General features: G+C 41.6%; 2 protein-coding genes across 2 annotated transcripts in view; one reads left to right on the forward strand and one right to left on the reverse strand.

Moving 5' to 3' along the window:
- PLA2G4A (phospholipase A2 group IVA) overlaps positions 1–15,765 on the reverse strand; it is a 333,250-nt gene extending 317,485 nt beyond the window's left edge. The window contains exon 1 of the mRNA XM_060232389.1: positions 15,456–15,765. The gene's annotated coding sequence lies outside the window, so the exon portion shown is untranslated. The remainder of the gene's footprint in view (positions 1–15,455) is intronic.
- PDC (phosducin) overlaps positions 1–18,706 on the forward strand; it is a 36,182-nt gene extending 17,476 nt beyond the window's left edge. The window contains exons 2-5 of the mRNA XM_060232391.1: positions 1,499–1,551; positions 11,890–11,986; positions 14,670–14,827; positions 17,615–18,706. Coding sequence (XP_060088374.1) covers positions 11,923–11,986; positions 14,670–14,827; positions 17,615–18,142 — 750 coding nt within the window. The 5' untranslated portion in view covers positions 1,499–1,551; positions 11,890–11,922 and the 3' untranslated portion in view covers positions 18,143–18,706. The remainder of the gene's footprint in view (positions 1–1,498; positions 1,552–11,889; positions 11,987–14,669; positions 14,828–17,614) is intronic.
- The last annotated feature ends 338 nt before the right edge of the window (positions 18,707–19,044 follow it).

Here is a 19,044-nt window from a genome sequence, read left to right on the forward strand (position 1 = left end):
TAAATTATTATCCTGGACGTTTTTTGTTATCTTCTAGGCATAGAGCAAGGGTTACAGGGGTGTGTGTGGGGGAAGTATTTGTGAATTTCCAGCTTTGTGCAGGGGGTTGGACTAAATGACCCTGGAGGTCCCTTCCAACTCTATGATTCTATTATTTCTTGCAAGTTTACACAAATTTGGAAAATAACCAAGCTTTAATAACTATAATGTTGAAGACTGCTTTGATTATTTCAGTGGCACTTGGCAATTGAATTTTATTGTGTAAAATGGCAAAATCCACTTGCAAATGATCACTAAGGTGTATTGAAAGTGGATTATTCAGCATACGCGAAAGTGGCGTATATGGCCTAGCAATTAACATTGATGAAAGCTACACCATATGAGAGGGGGTGACAGGAGCAGTCTTAACGATTCTGGGGTCCTGGGTCAAAGTCCAGCATGGAATTCCAGAATCACTGCCAAGCAAGGGGTCAAACAAGGGACAGACCTCTCACCCAATACAAGGCAAGCAAAAGCTGCTATCAGAAACTGGCTGCTTGCACCCCAGACAGGGCAAGCACAAGTGGCTGCCATTGCTAGCCACTCACCTGAATCCCAGGTGGTTCAAGTATGAGTGGCTATTGCTGGCAGGCTGCCTGAGCCTCTACCAGGGTAAGCCTGCTCTTTTTCTTTCGGGGGCAGGGCAGTGGGCAATTGGAGCCCCCCAGCACAGGGCCAGGGCAGCTGCCCCTGTTGACAATTGACATATTTATCCCACCCTTTCTCCAAGCAGCTCAAGAGTGGTTTTGGATGGTCCCACCTCTGGATTGAGTGATCTCTGTTGACAATGATGTACACGTCGTTCAATTACCTGTAACCATTTTCTTAATTTTTTTTGTGTGTGTGTAAAAGTAAAAACTGCAGTGAGAGGAAGTTCCAGTTAAACACCATATAAATCTCCTAAACCTTGTGCTTTTGAGAAATATTGCCACAGGAGGTAGGATTAATCACAAAATGGCTGCAATGGAGGCCAATTACAAAACATGATGAAGTTTCAAGTCAAGAATACTCCCATGATGGGGACGACTATTTCTGTTCTCTTTGTAGACCTACAGGTGATCCCCTGCCCCAGTGAAGCAGAGGAAAGTCAGGTTTGGTTCTTTGGTTTACAGAAGAGGTGTTTAGGGGAAGAAGCAAGTTGTCACCAGGAAATATATTTGTGGACACCATGGTATCAGTGGGCGTCACACTGGGGATCATTAATGTACATGGTTCTCTCCTTCTACCTGTTATCCTCATCACAAGACAGGCAGAGATACAGATCTAGCAAAATCATGGCTGTGTGAGAATTTGAACCCAATTTCTCCAATCCCTTTCTGGTACTTGTACCACTATACCATGCTGATTAATGAGTTTTCATTATTTAAGTACAATTTACTTTATACAAATATCTTGGAGGATGGGTATGCAAAACAATTTGATGATTGCAGAACTAGTTTTTGTTTTCTTTTGTTTTCAGGGTCTGTATCCTCAGGAAGCTATTTCCATGCAAATTGTCTTTTGAGGGACCATGTGAGTATCTAAAGCAAAATCCTTATATGTTGCAGAAGATTCTGCGTTTGTTCTGGGAATGTTCTCATTCCACATAGGATGCTAGCCAAGCCAACCTGGACTTCCCATTGATCTTCAAGTACCAAGAATACACCCTTGAGTGCATCCAATATGTTTACTATTATTGCTCTTATCAATAAAGCTCTAACAAGTTTCCAGGGTTCCCAAGAACACAGTTTTAAAAAACAGTGAAATAAATGAACACAAATTCAATTTATATATAATGTATACAGGAGGAACAACACTGTATAGTAGAAGAAACAGTTTTGTATGGCCAAGTTGCTGAGATTGAGGTTTCCATTGATTTGTTGCCATTATTGCTACTGCTATGGCTGCTGATCTAATGCTGCTTCTTTAAAACCAAACATAAGTCACTTCCAGTATTACTGGCCAACCTGATGTAACTTTAAAAGACCAGTGAAATTTTGACCTGCATCTATTTAAAATGTTTCCAGCTTTCCAAATAAGGAATGGCATTAACTTTGCTAAAGAGGATAGACTGAGTCAATCCAATAACCTTCTCCTCAACCCCAGTGAGCTAAAGCAAAACTGGCAGCATTCTACGTCAGTCAACCTGGGCTTATTTATCTTCTTCCTATGACATACCTCCTTCCTTAATCTGGCGTGAGTTTTTGTACCATCATATCTTGCAACATTTCAAGAAATGATGGTTTGCAGTGTATCCCAAGAGCTGTCAGGAGGCTACATATCAGCAGGCGGTTTTGCATAAGGAAGAGTCATTTTATAAATGTGACTGTAAAACAGCCTGTATTATTTTAACTATTCATTTATTCATCGTTCATTCATTTAAATTTTGCTCAACCTTTCTCCAAATAGAGATCCAAACTACTTTACAAAAAGACTAAACATCAGATCACAACAAAATTAATAGAATAGCAAGAATATCATATAAACACACAGCAAAGATCTAATCAGAGAGTCAGACAATCAGCTGGTCTTTACTAAGTTCTGCTTTCCATGTCCTACAAGGAAAGACCCTCAAACCCATTTTCAGTGGCAGAGCTACCCCTGGATATTTGAGCACAGATATCTTGAAGTTCCTATTCTTACCTTTTCCATAAACCATCTTTTCTACAAGGATCTGGAATCCATAGACTATATATCTTTCATAATACTACAATGCAGTCATCCAGTGAAAATTATTAGCTTCAACTACAGGGCTAAAAAAAATGAAAGACTTCTTCATATAATGTATAACTAACTTCAAAAAGGTCAGTCAGATTCAAGAAGAACAGACCTATCAACAACTATTATATATTTCAGCATAAGGGACTTCATGCTTAGATTTAGTTGTATATTAGCTGTTGGGGCAAGCAACAAGGAATGGCTATCACCTCCATGCCAAAAATGTATGAGAATTCAGATATCTCTGGTAGCATCACCCAGAAAGGCAGTTCTTGTTCTTAACTAGCCTTCTCAACCTTGGATGCAATTCCAGCTGGCCTCTATATGACACCTATGACATCATGTACGCAGGGCATTACTACTCTGCTAAGCTGCCATAGCTACATTAATCTATTTGCCATGAGCAGAAAATACAGCTTTACCTTCTGCTACTCAGTGCGCATTTAGAAGGATTGTGGTGGGTCATGCAAACCCGTCTTCCTTCCAGAAGTGGCTGCACTAAAAAAGAAGGCCTGGAGTAAAACTATACTTTATGAGGTGTTCTCTGTTGCAACACAGCCTTGTAACACTAATTGCGGGGCAGAGGGGCTATTTATAGGGGGAAATCAGTAGGGAGGAAAGAATGCTCAACCTTACACTACCTGTCAATTCCCCCCGAGTTTTTTAAATACATCCCTCCACCACCACCCCTAAAAAAAAAGAGCTAAGCTCCAAAACCACAAATAAGCATGACTGGGGAAATGGAATGGCCAGATTAGGGATCTGCAAGGAAGAATACAGGAAGTGCTGAGCATCCACAACCACCTTTATAAATCCATCCCTCCCCCACTTGTGGTTTGGGAACTATTTTCTGGAAAATGCTATGCAAATGCCCAGCTTCTGCCTATGGTAAGCAACCTATTTGACATCAGTTTGCAGACACTAAAGGCAGAGGCAAATGATGACTTACTGCCACTACTGCTAGAAGCAAGACAGCCATGTGCCTTTGTCTAAAGGCTGGGAGCACCTGAAGAATCAGAGTTGTTCCTTTGCTCATCACTGAAAGACCCGTGAAGAGTTCACTGCTTTTAAGTTCTTTTATGGAATGAACCTAATTCATTGCAAGATCTGAGAAAAATTCCTGGGACATGAGGAGCAGGCTTTTGAAGTGAGCTGCACTGCAAAGAAAGAGATTAGACCATGATTCAGTTTTGCAAGAGGTGTAAAATATTTTGTTTTTATGTTATCATCTATCTCCTTAGTGATCCTCAAACCCAGTTTCATTCCAGATCCCCAGCTGATACAAGCCCTGTTATTTCAGGTCAAAATTTAAAAGGGGGAAAAAATAAATGAAAAGAAACTTCAAAGAAACAAACAGTAGACCCAGAGTGGCATAGAATGACGTTCTACATATGGGGTTTTAACTGCCCTGAAAAAATGAAACTTTGTCCCTACAAAAATCACCATGACACGTAAACTGGAATAAAATTGCCACCATTATCATAGATATGCCCTTTGTTTTATGAGGACTCATCTGTTTTCTATGCACCAGTGTTGTCCACGGTGGCTCATCAGCCACATCCAGTCCCTGAAGCAGTTTTATCTGCCACAAATAACCTTAACAAATCGTCATCAAGGTTCAGTAAGACGTTTGCTTGCAGTTTTACGTATAAGGAAAAAAGCTCTTTGTCAACTTAGATTCAGGTAGGAGAGCCACGTTTGTCTGAAACGAGAGAACAAAGTTTGAATCCAGTGGCACCTTTAAGGCCAACAAAGTTTAATTCTGGGTATGAGCTTTCACGTGCATGCACACAAAATAGATATTCCACTTTTTAATGTTGCATCGCTCTATGCAGAGGGCACTGTGGAGTCATCATGAGAGATGGCATAAACTTTGAGACGAGCCTTCTGTGTGGGAGTCATCTTCTATAGGAAAGTGTACTCATGACTGCAGAATATTGCCTGGAGAAAGAAGTGGCTCCAAGTATATAGAAGATGGTAGCCTACACCATATGTAACTATTACTGATTGTAAATATGAACATGCATTGGCGATAGTGGCATCTACAAGAAAACAATCAGTGGGATTAAATAGAAGATAGTTTAAAAGAGATTGAGATCAGGGTAACTGTCATACAAAAAGATCTATGAAGAAAGTAGAGGTTTGCTCAGTGCCTAACTAAGCCACCGTAAGCAGGTCAACTCATACTCAGATCTATTCATGGGGCTTACTCCCAGGAAAATGTTCTTAGGATTGCAGTGTTAAACAAGTGAGAGTCAGTCAAGAGTAAGCAGTTCTCATGAATACTGCTTCAAAGCCCATAATACACAGGTCAGAAGCAAAGAGATTCTGGTACAAATGCACCAGTGCAAGAACAGCAGTTAAGCAAAGCAGGAATCAGAAGTGCAACACACAAAGGGCTTGCTGCACTTGAAAAGGCAAAACAAGGCAGTATAAGTTTAAAGGGGAAAGCTAGCTGCTCAGGCATTTTCAGACAACAGAATTATAGCAGGGTCTTTGTCCTCAACTTTTGTCAGTTCTTTGTGGGACAGCTGAGGAAAGTTCTTGCCAATCAAAAGAAGCCTAATTCCGGTATCAATCAGCTTTGTAGTGTGCTCACACTGGGCCTTTTCTACACAACCTTGGCTTCGGGTTACCACTTTTACAAATGATCTCCAGGTGGCAGAGATCAGCTCCCCTGGAGAAAATGGCTGTTTTGAAGGGTGGACTCTATGGCATTGAACCATGTTGAGGCTCCTCCCCTCCCCAAATCCCATCCTCTCCTGGATTCACCCCCAAAGTCTCCAGGTATTTTCCAACACAGACCTGACAACCCTGGTGGTGGCACTTTTTCCATCTACAGACAGGAAAAGAAGATGGGCAAGCAGGCAACCCCAAACCTGAAACAAAGTAATGCCCTTCTAAGTCCATTGAAACCAATGGGCTTAAAAGGACACAATTATGATTAGAACTAGATCCCAACACAAGTAACAATCAATACATTATGCAGATATAATAGCCAATACATCTAAGAAATGCAGTAGTGAAAGACTGGTTCTAACACTCCTAAGAACTCAGAACCAGGGCCTTTAGGCACATAAGCGTATATAACTTAATTACATCAGCCAATGCCCAGGACTGAAGCTAAGCGTGGAACTTGTTCTGTGACAATCACAGTAATCACCCTATGAATGAATACTTTCCCCCCTGAACCCAGATATATTAAATAAATACAACTTCTAATAAATACCCTACCTATATCTGTCAAGTATCTGTTTTGTCATAATGATATAGATTTTGCAGATGAGCCATTAAAAATAAGGGTTGATTCACCTGTACTCAGGGTTTACTCAGCATCTGATGTGCTGCTTCATGTGTGAACAAACATAGAACACTGAGTTTGTGGAATGCAAGGTGACTGATGTTTTATCTTTGATGTTTGATGCACCCTTGAAGAATGCTTAGAAGCTGCAGCTAGCGCAGAATCCTGTGGCTAGACTGCTGCTCAAGGCCAGTTACTGGGATCATGTGACTCCAACACTACTAGCAATTACGCAGCTTCTAATCTCCTCCCAAGCTTAGTTCAAGGTGTTGATTTTTACTTTTGACCTACATGGCTTGGGACTAGGGTATCTGAAGGATTGTCTTCTCCCATAAGTTCCTGCCTGGGAACTAAGATCACAGAGAGGGGTCCTCTTGACTTTCCCAAAGACCAAAGAAGCTCATCTGGTGGGTACATGAAAGAGGGCCTTTTCAGCTTCAGTCCCACAGTTATGGAACAACCTCCCCAGGGAGGTGCACCTGGTTCCCACACTCTTGATCTTTAGGAGATAGCTCAAGACATTTTTTATTCATGTCATGATGGCAGGTGATTAGTTCTTCTTCCTACTGGCAGTTTTAAATTCTTGATTTTAATTAGAGGTTTTTATGTATTTTATTATTATATACATTGTAAGCACTCTTGAGTACCTATGAGATAGAAAGATGGCCAGCAACTATTTTAAACAAACAAATAAATAGTGCTTCATTTTTGCATGTAGGTCATCACTTGATGCAGTATTCAAATTACAAAAATGCATGTGAGAACCAACTCAAATTACAAAAATGCATGTGAGAACCAACTCATAAATATCCTATTTTGCTGTCCTCTTTGTGGTACCAGAATTTTAGGTACAGCACTTTGTGCAGCTCTCTGCTCCAGAGAAATAGTTGTTTGGTATGTTAGTCCGACATAGATCAGTGGACAAGCTTGCATACTTTATATCTGGCTCCAAATGCCACTTTCTGATCATGTTGACATAAGCTTTGCTAGTTAACATTGCAATCCTATGCAGTGTTGCTCCAGTCTTAGATTGGAGCACTCTGCATAGGATTGCCCTGTGAATATACTAATGCATGATGAATAGGCTATTCTCCTACATTAGCACTGTATAAGAACTCACCTATTTGAATTCAGCCCATCAGTAATGCATGGTGGTATTGGCATTGAGCTCATACATAAATACAGTACATGGTAAGGTACCTTCAATCATCATACTATGAGAAAGCAGTTTTCTGTGGCTATCTGAAAGAGGTGAAAATTGCTTCTAGTCCCCCAGGAAGGAGCTGTGACTTAGTAGAGCACTAAGCACCTGCACTAAGAAGGCTGCAAGTAGATTCATTTTTATTGTACCCAAAAGTCATTGCAGTTATTTCAAGATGACATTCTAATGGAAGATCGCTTTTCTGCTAGTTTCAGCATGCACTGGAATGCTGTCATATAAACCAAAGTCAAATGATTTACAAGACTCTTGGAGAGGATAACAGACACTCAGTCCAAACATTTCCTCTACTCCCATCGATTTCAGAATTTAGAACGTTAAGGTCCTATTGTGTAGATTAAAATATTTATCTCCATTGTACAAAATATTATTTAAAGTGTATTTAAACATTCTTGTTCCCCTAAGAATGGTCTTTGCCATCCTTGCTACCCCCAAATTTATTTTTTTTCTAGAGTTACCCCAGCTTCTCGGTGGTGAAGGGGAGGGTGTGTAGGAGAGCATCTACTTGTCATGCAAAAGGTTCCAAGTTCAATTCCCAGCATTGTCAATTAAAAGGCTCAGGTGGTAGGTGATGGGAAAGATCTTTGCCTGAGACCCTGGGGAACTGCTGCCAGTCTGGGTTAAGGCAGTGGTGACCTTGATAGATCAAAGGTCTGATTCAGCTTAAGGCAGATTCATGTGTTCACATTCGACCCACTCAAACAATTCTCCTAGTATGCAGGACTTAACAGGTTGTTAAAACCAGGTCTTTTTTTGAGCAGGAACACACAGTAACACAGTTCTGGCTGGCTTAGTGTCAGGGGGTGCGGCCTACTATGCAAATGAGTTCCTGCTGGGTTTTTTTCTTTAAAAAAAAGCCCTGGTTAAAACCGTCTTAATTGGAGAAGGCATCGACATTAATTTATTTGCAACTTCATTTACAGAGGACCATTTAAAAAACGTTATTGCCATCATGTGATTTCTGCAGGGGAACAGTGTCAGCCGGATGACCTTGACAGGAAATCTCTTGAGATTTATTACTCAATGAAAATGTCAGAAAGGCACTTTCAAAAATATAGATCTAGTTTAACATTATGTGTAAACCACCACATGCAAAAACCGTACATGCGCTCATTTTGCAGTTTACTCTTACTGAATACATAAATGTGCTGTATTCACACACAAGCTTGTAGCCATGTTGGCCTGAAGCAGCAGAACAAAGTTTGAATCCAGTGGCACCTTTATGACTAACAAAGTTTTTTTTTCCCCAGTGTTTATGTACACTTCTTCAGATACAATGAAATGGAAATTACCAGTCCATGCACATAGACAGAGAGTGAGCAGTAAATTAGCATACAGCTTAATGAAGACGTTTAGCAGATTCAAGGCCCAAACAGGGAAAAAAACACTGTGAAGGAAATAAATATGTCAAAATTAAAGACCGATGGACAGATGTAGCCTTAACTGTGGAATGCTGAGAGTAATTAACTGAGATGCTCCATCTGTCTCCTCTCAAGCACGGAGGCAACCTTACAGCTTCTCCTTTGAAGTGGGGTGATTGGCTTGGAGCCAGACAGCTTGTTCATTGTATGCCACTCATCTCCTCTCCTTACTACATGGCTTTTATACATACACGTCCCATGATCCCTAGCGTTGCCTTTTTGGTGGGCAAATGGAATCTCTTATTCCTTTTCACCAGCAGAAAATGGGGTTGGATCCTACTCCTAATGGTTAGTTGGGAAAGGGGTGGTCACATCCTTTTCCTACACCAAAACCACATCTAAAACAGCTCCAATTTAAAGTGACAGACAAAAGCTTTTCCAGTAAAAACATCAGACATGCCAACCTTTGGGGGAGATAAATTCAGTCATGTTGCCTAGCCCTGTCTTCGATTGCTTTTCTTATTAAATTTTTGCCATCTGCTATATGGCTTACCCCCTCAAATCAGTTTTTCTTTTCAAGCCCTAACTAGACGCTACAGGGGATCACCCAACCTATATTTCCAACTAGGGTTGCCAGCCACTGGTGGGGCCTGGAGATCTCCCGCTTTTACAACTGATCTCCAGGTGGTAGAGATCAGCTCCCCTGGAGAAAATGGCTGCTTTGAAGGGTGGACTCTATGGCATTGTAGCATGCTGAGGCCCCTCCCTTCCCCAAGCCCCACCGTCCCCCACATCCACCCCCAAAGTCTCCAGGTAATTCCCAATACGGACCTGGCAACTGTACTTCCAACCTGCCCAGCAGCAGGGTAGCTACTAAAAGATGACATGAGACATGACCCATCAAGCTCAAACAACTTCTCCCTGCAAGTGACAGTCAGTGAAGTACGGCAGGAACAAGGAAACTGAGTACAATTATGCCAATCAACCACAACCCATTATTAGGAGATTCTAGGGAAGCATGATCAGAGGCAAGGTTCAGAGATGCAAGTCAGTAGTAGGCAGCTTTACCTCAGAATTTTTAGTTTGGGTCTCAATGTATAGAACCATTGAACTGGCCAAGGTAGGTCTAGTAAAAAGCATGGAATCTATGGATGGTTTTGTTCAATAGACTTAAAATGGCATACCAAGAGGAAATAAGAGATCATAATGAGATGAATGGTAACACTCAAGGTTGTTGTTTTTTTGTTTAAAAAGTTCGGCAGGAACTCATTTGCATATTAGGCCACCCCGCCCTCCCAACAGCAAGCCAGCCAGAACTGCATTCCTGCTTTTAAAAAGCCTTGGTAACTATTCTCAATCCATACCAGAGGGCCTCAAGCTGTACTCAATGAAAGGACTCTGACAGCAATATAAATTAGTTGAACTTCTACTGAAATACAACACCAAAATATCCTCACATTTCAAGAGTTGTTATACTGTGGAAGAGAATTTCAACTTTTAAGTTCTATTAAGTATCTTGCAACTCAAGATTTCTAAACATGGAATTAAGATACTTTGGTGCCTAACAGTCCCTCAGGCTTTGACATATATAAGGAAGTAGCAAGAATAATTTTTTCTAATTAATTTAAACCTCTCTGATTATAGTATATAATATGGAGATGCTTATCTGTTTTGGCTTTAGCCAATTTCCTCCTGATCACACCTGCTATAGCTAAAAATATTACTTTAATAGTACAATTCTGCTCCCTTGGATTATTTTTATATGCATCTGGAGAGGAACACAAACAGAGGAATACCTATAAAAGAACTCCCATTTTAAAGACCAAGAGCATGCCCATGTTCCCTTAACTTTAAGACCACCTCCTCCAAATGTTTATGCTGTCTTATTGTATTTTTACACTTCGGACCTAACTGCATGACAAATTCCATTTATTTTAACACTACTTATTTCCAAGTATTTAGGGCTAGTCATAATTATATAACGATTCTGGTTTGCATATTTCAGACAATGTATGGTTGGCTAATCTATATTTCTGGCCAGCTGACTCACTGATAGGCTGCTGGTTTCCCCTGCCCCAGATCTCATTTCCTGCTGCCACTCCTGAGGAAGGTGGGAGAAAAATAATCTTTTTTAAAAATCACCATTGAGTGACAGTGTGATGTCACTTTCAGTGAAAACCAGGAAGTGATGTCAGTTCAGTCTAGAAATTACAAGAAACCCAGTGGTTTTACCATAGAGTTTCTTGTGATTCATAGAGACCTATAATGCCAATTCTGGGTTTTTCCTGAAAGTGACATCATACCATTGCCTGCCACTACCCACCATGTTTCCAACCAGACTTCTGATGATTGTGCATGGCAACCCTCTTCACTGACTAGTCATGCTAGAGGCAACCATGTTTGTTGTTTATAGACTTTCTTTGTTCACATAAAATTGTAGTGATACAGCACCATGAAATGAAATGTTTTTAAATAACTTTAAACTGTAGCTTTTTTATTGGTTAAATTGTAAAAATGAATGTTGTTAGCCGCCCTGAGTCCGCTTGCGGAGAGGGCAGGATAGAAATTTAAAGTAATAAATAAATAAATAAAATGTATGTGTCAACTGTTCACAAAAAAAGGTAAGTCTGAGCAAGGACTTCTCCCAAATTCATTGCCTTATGATCTATTACTTCACATATTTTTCATCTCTCCTCAGCTCATATGTCATAAAAATGCTAGGCTGTGAAGAAAAGACTTAAGCAATAGAGCAAAGGGAGATTAAGGGTGGTGGGGGGGAGAAGGGTTGCTAACCCCCTCCAGTGAAGGCACAGGTCCCCCATCACTCAGTGGTACCCCGCCAGCTGCAGATCACCTGGCTGGTAGAGGAAAGGCCACATCACAGCTCTTTAGACAGGAAGTGACATCAGTAGAAAGAGCAAGGCCACATCACCAGTTTTGCACAGGAAGTGACATCATCACACCAGTGATTTCTGGGTGATGGCCTTTTGGCTAAGATCAAGTGCAGTTTATTTGGGCACACAACACATTGTAGTACTAGTGGGAACCATGTGAATTTTAAATTAAATTCCATAACTATAATTTTCAACTATTATTACAAGAACCCGATCCATTGTTTATGAGACCTTTATGAAACTTTACCAGAAAATAGCTATTCCCTGATTTTATATGAATCTAATCCAGCAAGCAGTAACAGAAAACGATACATTAGGATATTGTCAGCTTTAAAGACTGCAGCCCGTCTGTAAATGTATTCCTTATTGTTTCCCTAGACCTTGCCAGAGTCTGCCAATCCAGCTACAGTGATGGAAGAACAAACAAGCTCCAGTTTGGAAGATGATTTTGAAGTACATGAGGCTTCACATACAGGTAAAGGAGTGATGGTATAAAATCATTACCAAAGGATAAAATTCCATTTATGTACCCCATTTTTAATTGGTACATTGTAAAAACAACACTAGAGATACTTAAAGGAGGATGGGTTCTACAGGAGATTGATGGGAGTTCTGTAAAAAGGAAAAATCCCCTATCCTTGGAAAAAAAAATGGGTGTGTCATTCTAATTGTCCTATTTCTCCTCAAGCCCCCTACAATCAAAGCTTGTGCATGAAATCTTCCTAAGACTTCCAATATCCCTAAGGAATGTCCCCCAGCAACAAATGACAGCAGACAGGTATTAAGTCAGACAAAGCCCATTTTTTGGTACATTTCATCCAAGCCAAATCTCTCTCCATGACTTCCCATTTTGCAAGTAGTTGTTTGATATGCTAATTAAAAAAAAAATCTGCATTCAGATTGCCAAATGGCTAGTAGAATAGAAAGGACAAATTAACCCAAAATTATCATCTTCCGCCATACCCACTCGTAAACTTGCCTGGGGCAGCAGTCAGAGCATTGTTACATTTCAAAAATTATTATTTCAGTATTTCTATTTGGAAATACTTGATTTTAATATTATTGACCGCTATCAAAACAAATGCAAATCTACAGATTCCCCTAGTATTATTCAATGGTACTCAATTATTTGGGACCACTACATTATAGATAAGATCACTGTGGGTATTTCCCAAGCAGGCCATATAAGGAATACCTTAAATTTATAACAAAATGGTCACCCATAACAGAGAAATTAGACCAAACTACACAGAGCACAAGCTCCTTTAGAAATCATAAATATTTGAATGTATGCAATTTTATTAAAAGTGATGGGCTACCTATACTAACTATGTTATAGATTTTGCTCATAGTTTATCATTTTTAAAATTGCTAATATTACTTTTATTTTTATAATGTTGTAGTTGTTGCCAATATATTTTAGTCTGTCTGTGTAACTGAAATATCAATTATTTTAAAAACTTTTGCAATTTTATTATTATTATTAAATATGCAATTCCCCATATCACACAAAATATACACTATTATTTCCGAACCAAGAGTCACAGAGGAATCAAAATCACAGCAATTCATCTAGAGTTGCATGACTATCACTCCTCCAGATTTCAAGCTTCATGGTTGCATGATGCCTGTGATATGACAGTGAAATGGGGCCACCCACAGGCAAGACAGAGGAAATTAGCACAGTCATGCTATTAAGAGTAAATGAGTCTTAGAGAAAGAGAGCAGGACTGAGGGATATACAACATTCAGCACATAAATGCTGACCTAATTCCCACCTACTCACCAGTCTAGGATATTATGACCATTCCAGGGAATTTAACTATTTTGAAGCTAAGAGTCCTAACAAAGAGTTTAGGGATGGAACCAAGCCCAAATCACATATGTATTCCCCATCCCTGGCATCGGGGAAAAATGGTCCACTTTAGGATTGCCAAATCCAATTCAAGAAATATCTGGGGACTTTGGGGGTGGAGCCATGAGACATTGGGGGTGGAGCCAGGAGCAAGGGTGTGACAAGCATAATTGAACTCTAAAGGGAATTCTGGCCATCACATTCCTTTTAAATGCCTTCCTTCCATAAGAAATAATGAAGGATAGGGGCATCTTCTTTTGGGGCTCATAGAATTGGACCCCCTGATTCAATCTTTTTGAAACTTGGGAGGGGTGTTTTGGGGAGAGGCATTGGATGCTATGCTGAAACCTTGGTGCATCTGCCTCAAATAACAGCCCTCTCAGAGCCCCAGATTCCCATGGATCAATTGTCCATTATTTTCTATGGAAATAAGTCTCCATAGCGAATAACAGAGTTCCCAGCAGACATTTCCCTGCCCTCCCCCCACTTTCTGATGATCCTGCAGCAGGGAGAGGGCCTCCAAACTGGGGCATCCCTTGCCCCCACCTGGGGATTGGCAACCCTGGTCCACTAGCTTCATGTGTAGAAATGGGCAGCTGAAGCTTTTCATGGCATGGAAGTAAACAGTATCACCTGGTAGTTAACACTGTATTAACCCTCTCTGGAGGCAGGTCATTTTTGTCTCTAGGCAGCTGGAAAACCTGATGTAAAATGAAAGCAGATAAAGACCTTCATAGTCTCTAGTATTCTCAAAAAAAGAATTAAAAATGTATTTACTACATCAGTATTCTTCTGCTGTTTCTTCTGCTCAGATACCCTGCACAGGGTTCTTTGGAAGTCTTCATCCAGGTTCCTAACCCAGACTTACTTTGCCTTACCAAGATTGTCAGCATTTCCATTCAGTCTCAGCCAACCTCCTAACTCATTGCAGCCCCACCCCCCTAGTTTTTGCTCCCATGGGTTCCCATGATGAAAGGACAGGACATTTTTCTTCTGGGAAGTTGGCAACTATAGTTTGAAAGCTTTTGCAGTGAACATCCCCCTCCCCGCCCAGTCCATAACTTTTGTCCCATGAAATATCAAGCACACTCAGGCTCTGCCACCTAACATATCAAGGTATTGTTCCATGTTCCTGCTGGGTCCTATACCATACCCGCAAGTTCATCCCCGACTGTGTGTATCCAAGCTCTGCCCCCTAAATTTCAAGGTCTGAAGGACTCAAAAGACCCCGCATTAATATAGAACGGAGGTTTATTTATTTATTTTTGCAATAACACAACAGTGTTTTTTTTTCTCCTTCTAGGACCTAAAGGAGTGATCCATGACTGGAGAAAGTTTAAATTAGAAAGTGAAGACAAGAACACCTTGTCTTTGAGCAAGAAAGAGATCCTTATCAGGCAAATGTCTTCACCCCATCGCTCAAACAACCAAAGTGAAGCCAGAGACAGACTGATTCGGAAGGTAAGGAAAAATCCCCTAACAATATACACAACTGAAGTGATTGAATAGCTGGGGAATGGGCACAAGACTGGAGCAATTAAGGGCATGAATTTGGACATCATTTCTGATATCCTTTTCACTTTTTTTGAATGTTTAATTACTAGGTTTTTTTAACAATGTTGGTGGGTTAAAAATGCAGATACAGTCTAGGGCAAAGTAGCCAGGCAATGGTATTATTGCCACACACATAGCTTACAATACCAAGTCCACCAAGTCACTACCCACTAAAACAATTTTCAGCAACTTTGCAACAATCCAGCCAATGTGAACTAAGTTCTAAGTTGTGCTGAAGTAGTATTTATTTCATATATTATATTGTTATCCCACTTTTCAGCTTGCAGCCACCTAACCTAATTCTCACTACATTTCCCCTCCATTTCAAATGCTCCTTGTTAACTAACATGCATACAAACAAAACCAACAAGAAAGAAATAGAATTGCTTACAAAGATAAGTACATAACTGAGAACCGTATGAGGTAGTTTTGAGCAGAAAATGACTGGCAGGAAAGGAGATAAATAGGCACGTATTCTCTGCTACTCAGAATCACAGCCTTCTAAGGCTGGTGTACATTTTGAGTGCTTACATACCTGCCCCTCACGCTTGGTGTAGTTACTTGCTGTACAACAGCAAGGTGGGTGCAGCTAGAGCCTCCATGTGAAAACCCTGCATTCAGCCAGTCTGTGGAGCTTCACACCGCCTTCACACTGGTGGTATTTAAACTCCAAACTCCAGCATTTCTTCCTCCTTTTAGCCCTTGAACAACAGAGGCACGGCTCAGCTGTTGGTGAGGGATTGATTACTGGGCTATGAGTAGGCCCAGCAAGATGCAAGGAACAGGAATAGGGTAAGGGTGAGCAGCACCAACAGCTAGTGGCCCAAAAATAGGGTTGCCAGGTCTGTGTTGGAAAACACCTGGAGGCTTTGAGGGTGGATCCAGGAGAGGGTGGAGTTTGGAGAGGGGAGGAGCCTCAGCATGGTACAAAACCACAAAGCCCAAAGCAGCCATTTTCTCCAGGGGAGGCTGATCTCAGCCAGCTGGAGATCAGCTGTAAAAGTGGGAGATTTCCAGGCCCCATCTGGAGACTGCCCAAAAATGAAGCATACGGATGCCAATTACTACCCCATGCCTCCATCTTGCTCCCTGCTATTTCCACAGCAGAGGCTGGGTCTTTTGCCTCATGTGGTGAAGGTGAAAGTTTTTGGGCAGGTTACCTGTGAGAAGGCAGAATGGGTACAAAAAGCTGTCAAGCCAGATATAATGTCATCTTTATTGTGGCCTCTTACCAAGAGATTTATTCCACCCTGTAGAACCTGAAAAGGCAAAAATGTTGATCCTAATTTGGATTTCCAAAGGGAAGTATTTACAAAAATGTTGTGAGCTTTCATTTCATTTAAAGTTCAATGTATTCTTAGTCCAACACACCACCGCCCATATATTCAGGTCCCAGCACTGTCCTGCCTCCATTCCCCACCACTGCTTTACAGACCAATGAGGGGCCAATGAAGGGGGCTCACCAGCATCATGAAAAATTGGAGGGGAGGGAAGGGACAGGCTCACCATAGTTATAAGCAAATCCATTGACCCAAGATGATGAGATCACTTCCACTTTTGCATTGCAAATGACGCTGCACATTAGCAGGGGTTACTGCCAGAAACAAGCCTGTTTCTGGCAGTAACCCCTGCTTCATCCCTTGGGCCTATGGATCCAAAGATCCTATAGAGCAGAAGTGACTTTTTCCACTGAAGTACAGACATTTTTAAAATCTTATTTTTCTGGACTTTTTCACTTCCTCCAAAGTGTTTTTTTTTTCTCTACTTATGTATTAAGTGATTTTCTTCCCCCCACCCACCCCAAATGTGGAGTTACTTCTCAAGCCTTCTTTCTACCTGCATACCTGCGTAGTGTCAGGCCTTACCACAACACCTGTCCCAAAGGCCTCTGTGCTTGTCTGAATAGTTTATTTCAACTGACACCAATTAGTGATGAGTGATGATTCCACTTTCAAGGCTGCTGCTGCTTCTCATTTGACTCCCCACTGCCACTCATCTCTCTTCTTTAAGTCAGTTTCACATCCTGTGGGTCACAGCCCTGCCCTAAAGGCCTCTCCCGCCCTTTGCATCATTTTCTTTCCTCCACTTTGCCAACTTCTCACATTTTCATCTCCCCCTCCCTCTTTCTGACAATAATGAAGTGGGGGGGGAGCCATCTGCCAACCAGTAACTTGGCAGTAGTAGCTGAAAAGAAGGGGAGGGAGGCTGGAGAGTAGGTGGGTGCTCTTCAGCAGGACATGGAAAAATCAGAGGACAGGAAGAGGCATGTGCATGCATAGGCTCTCTAATGGTGCTGCTCCTTCAGCAGCTTAACCTCTTGCCTGGCTCCCAACAGCGCCTCACAGTGGCTGGCAGTGGATCAGAGCTCTCCAAAGCAGGGGAACCTCCACAGGGATCTGGCAACCCTGCGCCGCTGGCAGAGGAGAGGAGAGTCCCCACTTGTTGGGGTGCATAGTGGGGGCAGCTGCACCCATTGTGATGATTGTTGGTTTCTCAAAAACATCTGGTTGGGCACTATAGAAAACAGGAATAGATGAATGCCAAGTTCATAAATTGTCTAGAACACCAAAGATCCTTAGGCCAGCCTTGAATGGGTCACCATACAAAGTATATTTGGATGTGGATCACCATCCCCAAAAGGTTGAAAACTACAAGTAAGTCAACTAGTAATTCACCTTTTCACAATATTTACAGATGAGCATGCAGGAGTATGAGCTAATTAACTGTGAAAAGGAAGATGAAACTTGCCTACGAAAATACCGGAAGCGCTGTATGCAGGATATGCACCAGAGACTGAGTTTTGGGCCTAAGTATGGCTACCTTTTCGAGCTCCGGAGTGGGGAGCAGTTTTTGGAGACCATTGAGAAGGAGAGGAAAACCACTACCATTATTGTCCACATTTACGAGGATGGCGTCAAGGGCTGTGATTCGCTCAACAACAGTTTGACCTGTCTTGCTGCGGAATATTGCATGGTAAGATTCTGCAAGATCAAGGCCTCTGACACCGGGGCTGGAGACCGTTTCTCTTCCGATGTTCTCCCGACGCTTCTTGTCTACAGAGGTGGAGAGCTCGTAAGCAATTTCTTAAGTGTAACTGAACAGTTCAGTGAGGAGTTTTTTGCTGTGGATGTGGAGACGTTCTTGAAGGAGTATGGGTTGCTACCTCAGAAGGAAATTCCAGCGCTTGGGAATGGCAACATTGAGGAGAAAGAGCTCGAATAGTTGATGAGATATCTAATGCTCTGATATTTCTCGCCCCTCCCCAGTATATGTTGCAATTGGATCTCAGCAGGGCCCATGTTTGTTTAGCAAATGCTGCCTGTACCTTATGCACTTTACACAAACAGTACATCTATAAAAGCAACAGTATGTGAAGCAGAGCACTTCAGCTGCTACTATATATACTGTTTTTTTCCCATTACACCTACACCATAATACCAAAAGCTTCATAGGAAAAGTACAAATAATTATAAAAATAGTCAAGAGACAAAATTACTGACTCACTTGCTCATACAGACACCCTGTCTGATTATTTTTTTTTTTTTAGCTTCAGTTGTAACCTTCAAACCTTTCAGGCCCAGATCCCTTGTGATTTAATCTCTATAAAATGCTGAGAAACAAGCACAAAATGATAGGAAGAGCTCCAGAACAAGTAGGTGCAAAGCTAGCAGATGCAGAATTCCCCAGGGTAGCCTTAGGATTTGCAAGGTGGAGAGGTTTTTCAGAAATTAACCTGGACTGACAAGGGCATAGGTGGTTATCGCACATCTGCAGGGGTGGGTGGGGGAGAGAAGGAACAGCAGGCAGGATTTAGGATGCACAATAATGAGTTGGCTGAAGTCCAGTGGATATGGGAAGTTGCACAGGCTAAGCCTCCAGAGATGGCTGGGTGGAGCTGCTGGAGCACCACAGCCATCAACAAACTAGTGGGTGGTCAGGAAGACTCAGAAGGTTTTGACAGGGAGGTGATTCAGAGCGTGGGGAGGCTACAAGGCATTAGGCAGGGCAGGGACAAAGAGGCATTAAGTGGGGGAATCAGTAAGAAATGGGCACCTCTCCAAGGTTCCCTAATGCTGCATTCTTGTGGCTTTCCACAGTATCCCCTTTTCCATGATTGACATCAT

This window comes from Heteronotia binoei, chromosome 2, assembly GCF_032191835.1.
Source record: "Heteronotia binoei isolate CCM8104 ecotype False Entrance Well chromosome 2, APGP_CSIRO_Hbin_v1, whole genome shotgun sequence".
Classification (NCBI taxonomy): domain Eukaryota; kingdom Metazoa; phylum Chordata; class Lepidosauria; order Squamata; family Gekkonidae; genus Heteronotia; species Heteronotia binoei.